Source organism: Terrapene carolina, unplaced genomic scaffold (genome assembly GCF_002925995.2).
Source record: "Terrapene carolina triunguis isolate 2854851 unplaced genomic scaffold, T_m_triunguis-2.0 Scaffold97, whole genome shotgun sequence".
NCBI lineage: Eukaryota > Metazoa > Chordata > Testudines > Emydidae > Terrapene > Terrapene triunguis.
In genome coordinates, this window is record NW_020664448.1 from 12,596,833 (window position 1) to 12,610,818 (window position 13,986).

General features: G+C 43.2%; 1 protein-coding gene across 4 annotated transcripts in view; it reads right to left on the minus strand.

The window, feature by feature from the left end:
• Positions 1-13,986, minus strand: part of GRM5 (glutamate metabotropic receptor 5) — a 331,468-nt gene that overhangs the window by 184,239 nt on the left and 133,243 nt on the right. For all 4 annotated transcript variants that reach the window (XM_024215245.2, XM_024215247.2, XM_024215246.2 and 1 more), the window contains exon 2: positions 9,807-10,056. In XM_024215245.2, coding sequence (XP_024071013.2) covers positions 9,807-10,056 — 250 coding nt within the window. The remainder of the gene's footprint in view (positions 1-9,806; positions 10,057-13,986) is intronic.

Genomic DNA, 13,986 nt, shown 5'->3' on the forward strand with positions numbered 1-13,986 from the left:
CACTAAATTTCTTCTTCTGTTGGGTTCTCATCTTTAGGCCATCTTTCTGGAAACCAATTTGGGTTTGGGGTTGTTGTTTTTAAGTTGCAGGACTCCCAGGAGTACTTTTAGCGTCCTCAGTCTTGCTCTAAGCTGAGAGTGTCCTAGTCCTTCTCAACCTAGGTGTCCTAGTCCTTCTCAACCCAGGGTGGCCTCAGTCTAGAAATCTCTAGCTGAATGTCCTCCACTTCAGATCTTTCTCAGAACAGGAGAAATGCAGTATTTAATGAGAGGATCAAGAGGGCTGACACCTTCCTAAATGCACCCTGTGCTATGCATGTCTATTCTTTTTCCTATTCTCTATTTTAACAGACTGTTGGGCAAAGCAGGGCATTACATGCAGGCATATATGAGTGTAAAATCAGATGTGTGTACATATTGTAGGAGGGCAGAATTGGACCCCCACATGAAGACAGTATCCCAGCAACTCCATCTACTGTGCCTGTTATGCAAATATGTTGGCAGCTTGGAATTGTCTTTGAAGCTGTCACATTGTTAGGTTGCTGGCTGTGCTTGTGTGGGTTGCCTCATGTGGGTTTGCCTTTATTTCTGAGGGATTTTGTTCTTTCATCTATTGAGAGATTTGAACCCTAACAAAAACTTTCAGGATTACCTGCTCTCTTCTCATGTCTTTTTTCCAATGTCTTTGTGCATTTGTATGAATAAATATTTCATGTAAATCCTATGTGCTTATGGTTTATTTGCATATCAAAAATAAGGTAATGCAGCCCTCATGGAGGTGTAGTTTACAATATAAGTGGCCTATTCCTATAATACACATGAAACTCGCATTTTGTATTAATGGGAGTGAGGGAGGGAACTAGAACCTTCAATAAGTAAACCATTTATCTGGGCACAGAGTTGTATTCATGAGGTAGCCATGCTGGGGTCTTTTATTATGCAATGTTAGAGTGGCATGAGAAGCAAAGTAACATTGTCACCATTAAAGAGTTATTACAGTAGCAGCATAGACCACTGCTTTACACTAATTATTACAAACAGATTCATAAAGTGAAAAGCCACAAGAACACTCATTGAACAGCTATGACCCAATACCTTTTCATTATTGCTATTATTATTATTATCATCATCATCATCAACCTTTTGTAGCCTGGTAGCACCTAGAGGTGCCAGCAAGGACTGTGGCACCATTGTGCTTGGTGCTGTACATACATGTGGGAAGAGACAATCTCTGCCCTGAACAGCAAGAAAGAAACTGTGGGAGGGAAAAATGTAGGCACAGAGAAGTGATTTATGCAGTGCAATGCCACACGGAAAGCCAATGACATCACCAGGATCAGAACCCAGGTCTCAAGTCCAATTCCATGCCCTAGTCCCTGGACTATGCCTCATCTTTTTATCTAGACCACTATGAAAAATTCATTTTTGCCTTTAAATTATATGAGGTCAAGCTCTCCCTCAGAGAAGAGAAGCATGTGCATCTCCACTTGGCATCAATAAGAATTGCACATACTTCTCCAAGGTCACAGCTTAGCCCACTATGACATTTGTCCAACATTTGTCCCACAGCACATTGCGATGATTCAGGATTTGCATAAAGATGCAGTGAGAAGTATTATTTGAAACAAATTTATACTTTTTTTTTCTTCTTTCTTTTAAGATCTACAAGTATCCATTACATTGACTCTGTCTCAGTCACAGAGGGCCCACTGGGCACCAAATCCTACTACTTTGACTCCCACAGCCCCACCAGATGCTAACCCATAAATATGGACCACAGGATTATATATTTCTTAGATGGGGTCTGAGTCACAAAATTTGGATCTGGATTTTAAACACAAAGATTGGGGTGGGGGCCTGGATCTGGGTCAGGCAAATCATGTCTTCACCTACAGCAACATGTAGAATACAGTCACGGGATGTCCAGCTAGCACTGGTATAAATAGCAGTGTAGACAGTGAGACACAGCTTAGGCAATAGAGTAGAGTGCCCTACATGCCTGAACCCCCAGGTTATATACCCTATATGGCTCTCTACACACCCAAGCACATTTTTAGCAGTGTAGTGTCCTGCTGCATCCCCTCTTCCAGAGCCTTTCTCTCCTGAAGTGAAAGGCTGCGGCAGGTGGGGGGCAGTGGGGAATGGCTCTGGCAGTGGAGAAAGGCTCTGGCACCTCTCATCCTTTGACATAATCTATAAGACAGATAAGTAATCTAATTGTGATCTAATTTCCAATGCTGTATAAGAGACAGAGCATAGCAATGTCACTCCAGGAGCAGCAGTGGGAAGGAATTAACTCAGTAACAATTCCTTCCATGCAGGGATAAGTAAGTTATTGCAGCTCCTTAGGGGATGCAGTTCACCACCCCACCCCTTGCACTAGCTCAGCTCCCTGGGCTGGCATGCATGTGTGAGGGGACTCATCCAAAGCCTTGTCCCCTCCTCATCCACTCACTTGTGGGGAGAGGAACAGCCCCATGGAAGCTGCTCTTTCCTTCTGCACAGGACAGCAATCCAGACACTGAGCAAGGTGTGAGGGAAGACCTTGCACCCCCTTTAAGTCATTTTGCCCCCAAGTAATTTTCTGGATTAATTACTTACAACTAATATTGATTAAAAGTAGTATTTATCTAATAGGTACTAATGTGACAGCTGCCAGCTTTGCTGATAGACTGGGGACTGAACCAGGGACTTCTGGAGCTAAAAAGAATTAACTGCTACAGCTTGAGCTAAAGAGCTCACAAACCTTGTGTGGTGCTGTAAGAGACTCCTGTCCTCTGTGGATTGAGCACAGAGGGAACCTGTAGTGCACACACCCCAGTGGGTTACATGAACACACTGTAAAGCCATTTTTAGCTCCTGGTTATTTTAGCCCAAAAGAGGATGGCAGCACGCTTGTGTGGAATTTTACTTCCACATTTCTGCTGAGGGCTCCACCACTAGAACTATTAGTGAGATACATTTTGGTTTCCTTTCCCCAAAATTGGAAGAAATAGTGAAAATGAATTGACCACAAATATTTCCAGGACTCTAAAATTTCACACCCTCATTTATTTTAAATGAGCCCCTAAGCAAAGGAACTTGTACAAACCCTGGATCAGGCCTGTTAGTTGTGACAGTGACCTACCCTGCTGATACGTCTTTCAGGAAGGAAACAGCTAAACCCTCTGCCAAGAGGTCTTTCTTTGTGATACAGACATTTAGTAATTCTTAGTAAAAGTCACTTTTTAAATTACTGAGAAAGTCATTTCCCTCAGATAAGCAATCTTGCTTTGATCTTTGAGCAGTGATACTAAGCTTCTCTCATATATCCCCCGTATCTAATGCTTAACCAGACATTCCTCACACAGATTGGAGTTTCCTACCAGTTGGTCTTTCATTTGCCTTCCTGAAATGCCCCTCCCAGGCAGAAACCAGGCTCCTGCCCACTAAGTTCTTCACACACTGCTCCCCTCTTCTCTTCACTCCAGCCACTCACATGCTACCTGTGTGTTTATATGGCCCTTCATTGCTGTAGCACCTGAGTGCCTCATCCTCATTAATGAATTTATCCTCACCACACCCCTGTGAGATAGGGAGATATTATCCCCATTTTACAGTGAGGGAACCGAGGCACAGGGTACATTACATGCCCTTGATCACCAACAGATCAGTTGCTGAACTGGAAATGAAACCCGGCTCTCCTGAGTGCTAGACTAATGCCCCTATGAATTAGACCACTCTTTGTAACACTAAGGTGCATTTGGCCAGACCTTACCCATGTATAGCTGAGCCACTTACACACATCTAGTCCTACGCAGGCACAGCTGAGCTCCTTGTGATCAATCCCACTTCCCAAATTGACTTGCTCCTGCTCAGTTAGCTTCTCCTTGCACAGCTAAGTTGCACGCTCAGCCATTTCTTGCACAGAGATGCGGCTTCTTCCCGATGCACAACCCTGCCTGCTTCTTGAGCACCACAAAAAAAATCTAACAAATTCAACAAATTAAGGGCTAGCGTGCCCTTACCCCTCCCATAGCCAGGAAGGGAAGCAGGGGGAGGGAAGAGGGATAAAATTCCCTCCTCCTTTATGTGGCTGTATTAGTGTTACCCCCATCATAGCCCCTTAGCGCTCAATGGAACAGAGGGACCATGGTCCCCCGAGGCAAGGGACTGAGAGGGTTGGTGGTGGCAGACTTCTTTCCCCTCCCCCACATGCCATCTAGTGGAGCTGGATGGATGCACAGGCAGGAAGTATACTGTACTTCATAAAGGGATGTTGCAATTTTAAATTACACACACAGTCCAAGAGGAAAGTCCTGAAGAAACTGTGCTTCACAGGAGTGGGTCTGAGGCATGATGCCTCCCAAGGCACCTTCCCAGGACTATGCCAAAGGGCATGATCTAGCCCTATTATACTAAGGAGAAGGTTGCTTTTTTTGTTTTGTTTTGTTTCAAACCACTGCATGGTCAGGGATAGTATCCTAAACCAAGCTATTCAGAAAGGAATGCCAAAAAGTTTTTTTGCAAGATTTTTTTGGAAAGAGAAAGTTATTGATAGTTAAGTAGCATGGGGAACTGCTGCTAGATGCAAATTAGTGGATTTGAATTTTAAAAAAATATACCGAAAACCAATAAATCCAAAGTCTCAATCCTGTCCTCAGCTGTACTGGTGAGAAAGTGTCAGGTATGAAAGAGGAAAAGAAACTAGGGCTATGTTTTCACTGCAGAATTAACTGGAGCTTTCTATACTTCAGTTAACTCGCCTTGAGTTAGCCTCTCTCATGTGAGAGCAGCCTCACTGCAGAATAACACTTTGAGCAGCACAGTGGCTGGATTAGCAGCACAGAGTGGTCATGTTAGCAGCTATTGTAGAAGTTTTGTTCAAATATCAAAAAAAAGAGTCTTGACTGATGGTGAGGAGGAGTAGACAAAGCCAGGTGCACAGTATGAAACAGAACTTTTGCTATTAGAAATGAGTATTAAATAAAACGAGGAACAGAATGCTGATATTGCCAGTCCCTGACCCAGTCAACCTAACTGTAATTTAGCCACATAACTAAGAATAAAATGATTTAACCCAACAAAATTAATACTTCAGATTTCTTTTTGCAATATGTTCTGCAGACAGATACACTGTTTAATGGATGTATTTCTTGTACTCGAATCAGTGCCATCTGTAATATTTCCTGTCTGGTGACCTGAGGAAGCCACAAGCAATAAGCACAGATGGATACAGCCTTGTGTACACATCTCTACTAAACTGAATAATTGCAGGGTTAAAATAGCACATAATTTTTTACACTTGAAAGTCAGTGTATTCACCTTTCTATTGGGGTTGAATCCAATCCCACTAGGCCTATGAGGTAAACATTTGCTGAGCATTTAAAATGTTTTCCATGCATTTAAAAAAAAAAGCCTTAGAGGGCTACTGTCACTTAAACATTTTCTATCTTTCATCTCTGTAGAATACTATCACAGACAGGCAATACAATCACGGTTACTACCGAGAATGCTGAGAGTTTAGTGTTCATTAACAGTTACCTTTTTCACAAAGTTTTTGGTCACTTTTCTTTGTTCTACCTATGTAAGAGAAAACCAAAGTTCAGTTGGCATGTGACTCCAGGCCCAAGTTCTGTCTGCATCAAAAATCATACTCGTGATTAAGGCTAAGATTGTGTCATGGTTATTTTTAGTAAAAGTCATGGACAGGTCATGGGCAATAAACAAAAATTCACAGAAGCCGTGACCTGTCTGACTTTTGCTGCTGCATGGTTTCTCCCACCACCATGGTGGCTGGGAGCTGTGGGGTTCCCCCTCTGCCCATGGCGGCTGGGAGCTGTAGGGTGACCATATTTCCCAAAGAGAAAATGGGACACCCCAGCCACTCGCCCAAGGCATCCCCCTCCCCTGTGCGAGGCTGTTGCCCGTTGCTGGAACCCGCTTCTGTCGCCTGTTGCTGGAACCCTACCAGGGCCCCACTGGCTGTCAGCTCCAGAGTCTTGCAGCCTCTGGGGCTGAAGCAGAGAATGTCATGGAGGTCTCTGGAAGTCACAGATTCCGTGACTTCCATGATATCTGACAAAGGTAGCCTTACTAATGATTTATGCAAGGTATCTGTGTGTAAAAACTTGAGGGGGCAAGGGGAGTAAACCCATGATGGAAGGATAACCCCGTGGTTAGTGGACTAGCTTAGAACTTGCTGTGGTCTGCCCTAAGCTGGTATATGGGGGAGGGGGCAGATCCAAAGCTCCAGCCACTTCCCACCCCTGCCCACCTACCTGTGTGGGAAGAAGAGTTGCAGCCCACCAGTAGCTGTTCGCTCTTTCCCCAGGCATGTCTGGTGACGCTGGACTTGTGCAGTGGATTGAGGTGGCACTTTGGACCCTGCTTTCCCTGGGTAGATGCATAATCAGGTTCATGATTCAGCCCCCTACCTCAACCCCCACGGTTAGAAGCCTTTTTCCAAGCTCTTCTTAAAAGCCACATTTTTCCCCCCTCACAGAAATAATGCACAAAAAGGCCCCACCACTAGACATTATCTAATGCTTCAAAAAGTCTTCTGCAGTTTCTGAAACCTCTCCTGTTTGTCACCCCTCACACCATGGTGTGTATTTCTAGGCTCACTGCGCTGTGGCAGAGTGGTTGGCCTTAGGCCTTCTTCTTTGCAACACACCCAGGGCTTGCCCATGAGCTCACTAATGTACTTCGAGGTGTAGCTTATTGATTAAACTGCCTCTCAGAAACCTTGCTGCTCACTTATCAAATAAACATGCCATGCTACCAATACGACTCAAATGCTCAGCTGAAACAAGCATTGACTCTTTTATAGTCAAACAAATGCTATTGTGCTGAAACAAGTCATCTTTAGACAATAACAAGCTGGAAAAGAAATAGATTCTCTACTAGCTGCAGCAATGGGAATGTATTACGGTATACAGACTCATCCTGAGCCATGCATCAGTCCCTTTACATTGCGCCTGCTGAACAGATTTTCAAAATGAGAATGGCTCCAGTGAAGGGGGAGTTTCCAACCGTCACAGAGCTTTGTGCAGCCTCCAGGAGCAGAGGTAATGCTAGGATCATTTCCTGGAGACAGCAGGATATAAAGAGAGCATGCGGCACTCCATTAATCTCCAGTTGGCTGACAGCCCCTCGGGGCTCCAGCCAGCTTGCTATCGTTTAAAGCAGGCCCAGGTTGGGTAGCTGCAATTAGTTTCTCCCAGCTCAGCTGTCCCTAGTGGATACTGGGCGCCACTGATTTTATATCCTACTCATCACCATGGGCTTTTTATTGCAAATGATAGCGCCCCCCCCCCATATTTCTCTTTCTGAATTGTGAAGAAATATGTTTCTCAGATACAGCTGGGAGACATTTTTAAGCCAACACTTTTTTCAGTGAAAAATGCAGATTCAGCAACACCAAAATGCTTTGCAAATTCATATTCGTTTTGCCAAACGTTTGGAGGAGGGGTGGGGGTAAAAATTCAGAAAAAAATCAAAATGTTTGATTTTGACATTTTCTAAACAAAACCGTTTGATTTTTAAGCATGAAACAACTATTTGTTAAAAAATTTCCTTTAATTTCATTTGTTTTCAATTCAAAAACGTTTAAAAAAAATTGAATAAAACGTTTCTGATTTTGTCAAAACAAATTTTTTCACTCAACCAAAATGTTTTTTTAAACTTTTCATTTCACCAAACCTTTCTAAAATTGTTGGTTCGACTTGAATTTTTTTGACGTTTTGAAATTGCCAATGCACTGAAAAATCCCTAATTCATGCAGCCTAGTCATAGATGAACTTAGTATTATCAGGTGCAAGAAAATGCATAAATCATTCCAACAGAACAGTCTTCTTTTTAATCCAAAGCTGTTTACTATTTAGACTTCTAAAATAAACCATCATCCCAATATGCCACCTCAAACATTCTTACAAATAGACATGATAACCCCAGAATATAACCTGCAGGGCCGGCTACAGCGTTTTTGCCGCTCCGAGCGACCCCCAAAAAATAAAATTAAATTAAATTAAAAAAAAAAAAAAGACATGATCGGCAGCATTTCCCGAGAAGGACTGAGGGACCTGCCGCCAAATTGCCGCCGAAGAGCCATACATGCCGCCCCAAGCACCTGCTTGCAGCGCTGGTGCCTGGAGCCGGCCCTGATAACCTGGAAACATACTGTATCATTTAGCAAAAGTAGGAGGTCACGTATATTTAACCTCCCTTTTTTTCCTTTTATCTAAGATCTACAAGTATCCATTACATTGACTCTGTCTCACAGTCACAGAGGACCCACTGGGCACCAAATCCTACTACTTTGCAAATGAGCAACTCCTAATAAAATCAGTGGGAGTTTGAGGTTTACATGAACAAAGCACCAAAGTGACTTTTGAAAGTCAGACTTAGGTCCTTTTGAAAATGTGAGGCCTGAAACACCACCATGTGTTACGTGTAAAAGGAGGTATAAAAGGCGATGAGTACCCACAAGTGCAACTGAAGTCAACAGATTCTCTGTAAATCAGGCCACAAATGGATGGAATAAGGCAAGACAATATGGGTGATACAACAGAGCAACCTCAATAGGAAAACAAATAGCCATAGTAAGGGATTCACATTGGTTGAAGATGCAGAAATAAATAAGCAATTACAATTATTCAAAAAGGTGTGACGATGGTTTCGTTCTTGTGATGGGTCAATGGGAGAAGGCAGGGGCCCATGTAGCCATGCTATTCTCCATTGTTCACCGTCCAAAGAGGAATAGGCAGCATGGTAAAAAGGGCAGGAAGCGTGATCTGGGAAGTGGATAGAGGCCTAGTTTCTACAGCTGACAAGGGCCCAAGCCCCATATATTCCAAGCCAACTGCACGGAGGTGCTTCCCTTCCACGTTCTTCACAGGCTCACCCTTCTAGTACAGCCGGCTGCAATGCCATGTTGTTCTTTTTTCTGCCATGCTTGTGAACCTTCCAACACAACCTTCACTCTTAGGGCAGCATATGCTCGCCTTTCCAATTGCACTTCCTTGGAGGTAAAGCATGCCATAGTCAAGTGACTGTTCTGAGACCCCTTCATGTAGCCTGGCACACCCACCTTCCAGCACCCAAGGTCCATTAGTTTATGTGGAATGTGTGGCAAATGCACAGAGGCACACTGCACATACCGCAGTCACCTTTCCTCTTTGTGCAATCACCATAGTCTCATTTCCTGCTTGATTAATGCAGCTAATATTTTCCTCTCTCCCCTTTCCATGCAGATGGAAGTGAGCATTTGAGCCAGGATGCCTGACCACCAGATCATATGAAAGAACAGCTGAATACTTTCTTTAGAACAATGCTAATGGAACAGAACTATCACCAAAGGAAATAATCATTCATAAATAATCTCTCCATTTTGAAGAGACTTTTATTTCATTTCCACACAAAGACTAGACCAGCTGTGTCTTAAAACATTCAAATCAGCCATAGTTTTAGTTATTAATGGGATCATATTTATATGCATTTTAAAATAATGTAGCAAAGAACAAGGATAACATACATCAGAAATAATTATCTATATATTACAGCCATTCTCTGAAAAACTGTATTATGCAGCAATACTTTCCAAACAGGGACTCTGTGTACAGTGTAATGTATACACACAAACCTTTCTGGTATCTATATCATAGATGACAAAGATTCTGCTAAAATGATATCCTGAACTTCAGGAAACACACACGCACAGTACATAACTTATGTGTGTGTGTGCTTATGCATGCACAAGCATGTGTACATGACCCAGTTGTACTATGCATATCAGTGAATGCCTATCATTATACAGGGTTACTCACCTGCCTAGAAGCAAAAACTCTCCAGCCAGACCCAAGCGCCTCATGGCCATTAGCAGCCCTCTCACAGTCATGCCCTCACAGAAGCAGGCAACCACTCTTGCCTTGGGCAGGTGGCTCCTTAGCTTTTTCAACAGCTTGTCAAAACTCTGTTCGCCAGCATTGCTATAGATCTTGTAGGAATGGGCAATGCAGATCCCCTCCTTGGCCGACATATCTTTGAAGGCTTCCATTCCACTCTCACCATAGTTTCCTAAATGGAAACAAAAGAAACCCACAAACTGTAAATAAATAGATTAAAATTTCAAGAAGGTTTTCCATATTAGGAAATAAAAAAATCAGGTTACTTGCTTTGGTATTTTAATGGTGCTCACATCACTGACACTAACAAGGTACCATTAAGAAATATTCTTTTAAAGAGAACACAATGCTTACAACAAAATGTTTATAAATCACAGAACTAACCTAACCCTTCAAAGTCTGCTAAATTGACTGAATTAGCTCAGTTGCTTTGAGGTTTTTGGCAGTTTTTAAAAGGTAAAAATAAGTGTTCAGAACTAATTGTTTGTTTGTTGTCTTCCTGCTTTAAAATATTCTGAATGTTAAAAAAGACTAATTAGCAAAAAAAATGTGACTTTGTACATAACGCAATCTGAAGCTTACCAGTATTTTAAACATGCTAATAATGTGTCAGGGGTCATGGTAAGTTAAAATGCTGTTTTTCGTTTTTGTTTTTTTATTAAAGTAGAAACATAAATCCAAACCAGAATAGAAGAACTTTCATGCTTTCTCCGATGCTGCCCCTCACGCACAGGAGAAGCTCCTTGTAAACATTCACAAAACCCCCTCATTGTCTCTTTCCAATCCTTCCTTAAAACATTCCTTTGCTAAACTTGACAACGATTTGGGCGTTGGTGTCCTGAGACTGAGGCCTAACATGCCGACCAATATTGTCTCATTGTTTCCTTGTCTCTCTACCTGTATTCACCTGTTGCCCCTTGTTTTTCATAGCAAGCGCTTTGGAGCAGGGACCATCTCTTTGTTATCTATTTGAATGGCACCTAGCACAATGGCATTCAGGTCCATGACTGGAACTACGAGGCACCACCACAATACAAATAAGAAGAAGACAGTGAGGCCTGGTCTACACTGGCGGGGGGGATTGGTCTAAGTTACGCAACTTCAGCTACGTGAATAATGTAGCTGAAGTCGACGTACTTAGATCGACTTACCGTGGTGTCTTCTCTATGGTGAGTCAACTGCTGCCGCTCCCCCGTCGACTCTGCCTGCGCCTCTCGCTGAGCCGGAGTACAGGAGTCGACAGGAGAGTGCTCAGGGATCAATTTATCACGTCTAGACTAAACGCGATAAATCGATCCCCGCTGGATCGATCACTGCCCGCCAATCCGGCCAGTAGTGAAGACATACCCTTAGAGACCAGGAAAGTGAGACTACCGCTGGGAACTGCTGATCCTCAACTCATCTGTGTCGGTGCCTCAGGGAAAGAAGCTCTAACCAGGTGCAAACTTTACAGCATATCAACATAATACAGGAATATACTAAAATAGTGACAATGGAAAGATATCGCGTTGAGTGGTTAGAGCTGGATCCAGGAATTTGGACTCGTGAGTTTTACTTTTAGCTCTGCCTCTATCTAGCTTTACAACTTTGAGCAAGTCATTCCAGCCCTCTGCAACTCAGCTAACACATCTATGAAATGAACATCATTTATATTATGGTAGACTCTCGGGGCCTATTGTGATAGGCACCATAAATAAACATAGTAAGAGACTGGCTCCAGCTTGAAGAGTATTCACTCTAAATAGACAGCACAGACAAAGGGTAAGAGAAAGGAAGTATTTTACACAAAGAGAAATGAGGCATAGAGAGATTAAGTAACTTGTGTGTGAAAGGTCATACTGTCAGTTTGTGGCAGAGCCAGGATCTCAACCTAGACCTCCTGGTTTATAGTCTAGAGTTTTAACCACAAAACTACCCTCTCTCCCATATTAGGATTAAAACTGGTCCAAAATCAGAAGTTCTCCCTGATTCAAATCTGGATGAACAATCAAAATATCATCAATTCTCACAAAACAGAAAGTTCAAAAATTGTTTGATTTGGGAATGTTACAATGTGTCATTTTGGCTTAGTTCAATGTCAGTTTGTTTTCCTCTAAGCTGCTGTGGTGTCTCATGGAGCTGTAGCTTGCATGTCTCATGACCCATTCTAATCTATGAGCCTGGCTCCTGAGCCAGAATACATCTCCCATGATGTGCCATGGTCATGTGGCTCACGTGAGGCAATGCATCAGTTCATCCAGAGGCTGAGACTGCAGTACATCATGGGAAAAGTAGTCCAGCCAGGGAACCCAGCCAATAGAGTAAATGGAGGTATTAGGTACTCGAACTACAACTCCCATGAGGTCCTGCAGCACTTCAGTCCTACACAAACTAACGGCTAATGGACCCAAAATGAGACATCAAGTTGGTTTGGGAAAAATAAGTATATTTTCTTTTGATTTTCCCAACAGAAAATTCAAAAATTATCAGCAAAATCATAATTTGTTAATGGGAAATTTTGATTTTGCAGAAACTGCATTTCCATTAAAAAAAAACTTTTCAGTGGAAAATTTCCAACCAGTTGTAAGTCACCTACAGAACCGGATCTTTTCAAGATGTAAAACACTGAACTCCTCAGATGAAAGTGCAAATACAAACTATTACCTTGAGGCTTGCTCTAAAACTGAGGATAGATTTAACTACAATGCAGCACAAGTAGCATTTTTAATAATATATGGAGATATACCTATCTCATAGAACTGGAAGGGACCTTGAAAGGTCATCAATATTTCAAGGCCTTGTAATTTTGTTACACCACAGTCTAAGTGGTGTGTAAAGGAGCGGACTCACCCCTGCAGCGCCTCCTGCTGGTCATCCATGGGAACTAGTTCATCCCAGCTCCGGAGCGCCCTCTGCAGGCCGGTGATCCACCTTACCACTGGCCCCCGTGTCCCTCCCAGGACCCCGGTGCCCCTTTCTCTGGGTGCTGCCCCCTGGCAGTACCCCCACAGTTCTGGGTCTCACCCTCCCCAGGGAACCCCCACCCAGTATCCCCACCTCAGTGTATAGCTTCTGCCAGTCATCATATAGCCCCATACCCTGAGGCAGACTGCAGTATCAGCCTACACATCACTGGCAAGGTTGGGTTTGGACCTGCTGCCTTGGCCTACGCCTGGGCTGCCCTATGCAGCCCCCAGTACCCCTTGGCCTTCCGCTAGGCCGCAGCCTGGGGCTTTCCAGGCTGGAGCTCCCCAGCCTTTCCCCAGCCCTGCTCCACTCAGGTACTCTGTCTCTAGCTCCCTGCAGCCAGGCCCATCTCCCTCTACAGCTAGAGAGAGACTGTGTTGAGCACCTGGCTCCCAGCCTCTTATATAAGGCCAGCTGAGGCCTGATTGGGACATGGCCCAGCTGCGGCTGCTTCTCCAATCAGCCCAGCTTTTAGAGCTGAAGCCCTTTCCAGGGCTGCTTTTACCCTTCAGGGCAGGAGTGGGTGTCCACCCCGCTACATGGTGCCTATAATAAAATGAAAGAAAGTGCTTCAAAATAATGAGGCCACTTACCAAATTATGCAGATTTTCAGCATTCGGAAGAAAAACATCCTGATAGTCTAACTCTGAAAGTGACTGAGTTTCCAAGTTGGGAAAACTCTAGCTGTGCGGTATGAGCTTGAGGGAGATTCAACAAAAACAGAATGCAGCTTTGCATCAAGGTACTTCTACAAATCCACTTGTTATAATCGTTGCTGATTAAACTACTTAATTAATTATTCATAGAGAATTCCCCTGTTGCGGAGTACTTTTGATGAGGTATGTATCTTTAATTTTAGCTATACTGTAGTGGTAATGAACACTCTTTGGTGGAAAAATAATCATTACTGTTAGATTCCCTTATATCACAAAAACAAATTAGTCTGAATTTCCTTAAAGCCATGTTTCTCCTCCAGGAAAAAAAAAAAAAAAACAGAAAAGGCAGAAAATGTTGTAGGAGGCAATGTGAAGTTTTCATCAAGAGTTTCTGCCACACATTTCTCTCAAGGGGAACGGAGCTGGAGATTGGGGAATTCATGGAAGGGGAGATGCTTGATAAGGCTTCTCAAAGAAACCAGATTTTATTCATATTATGT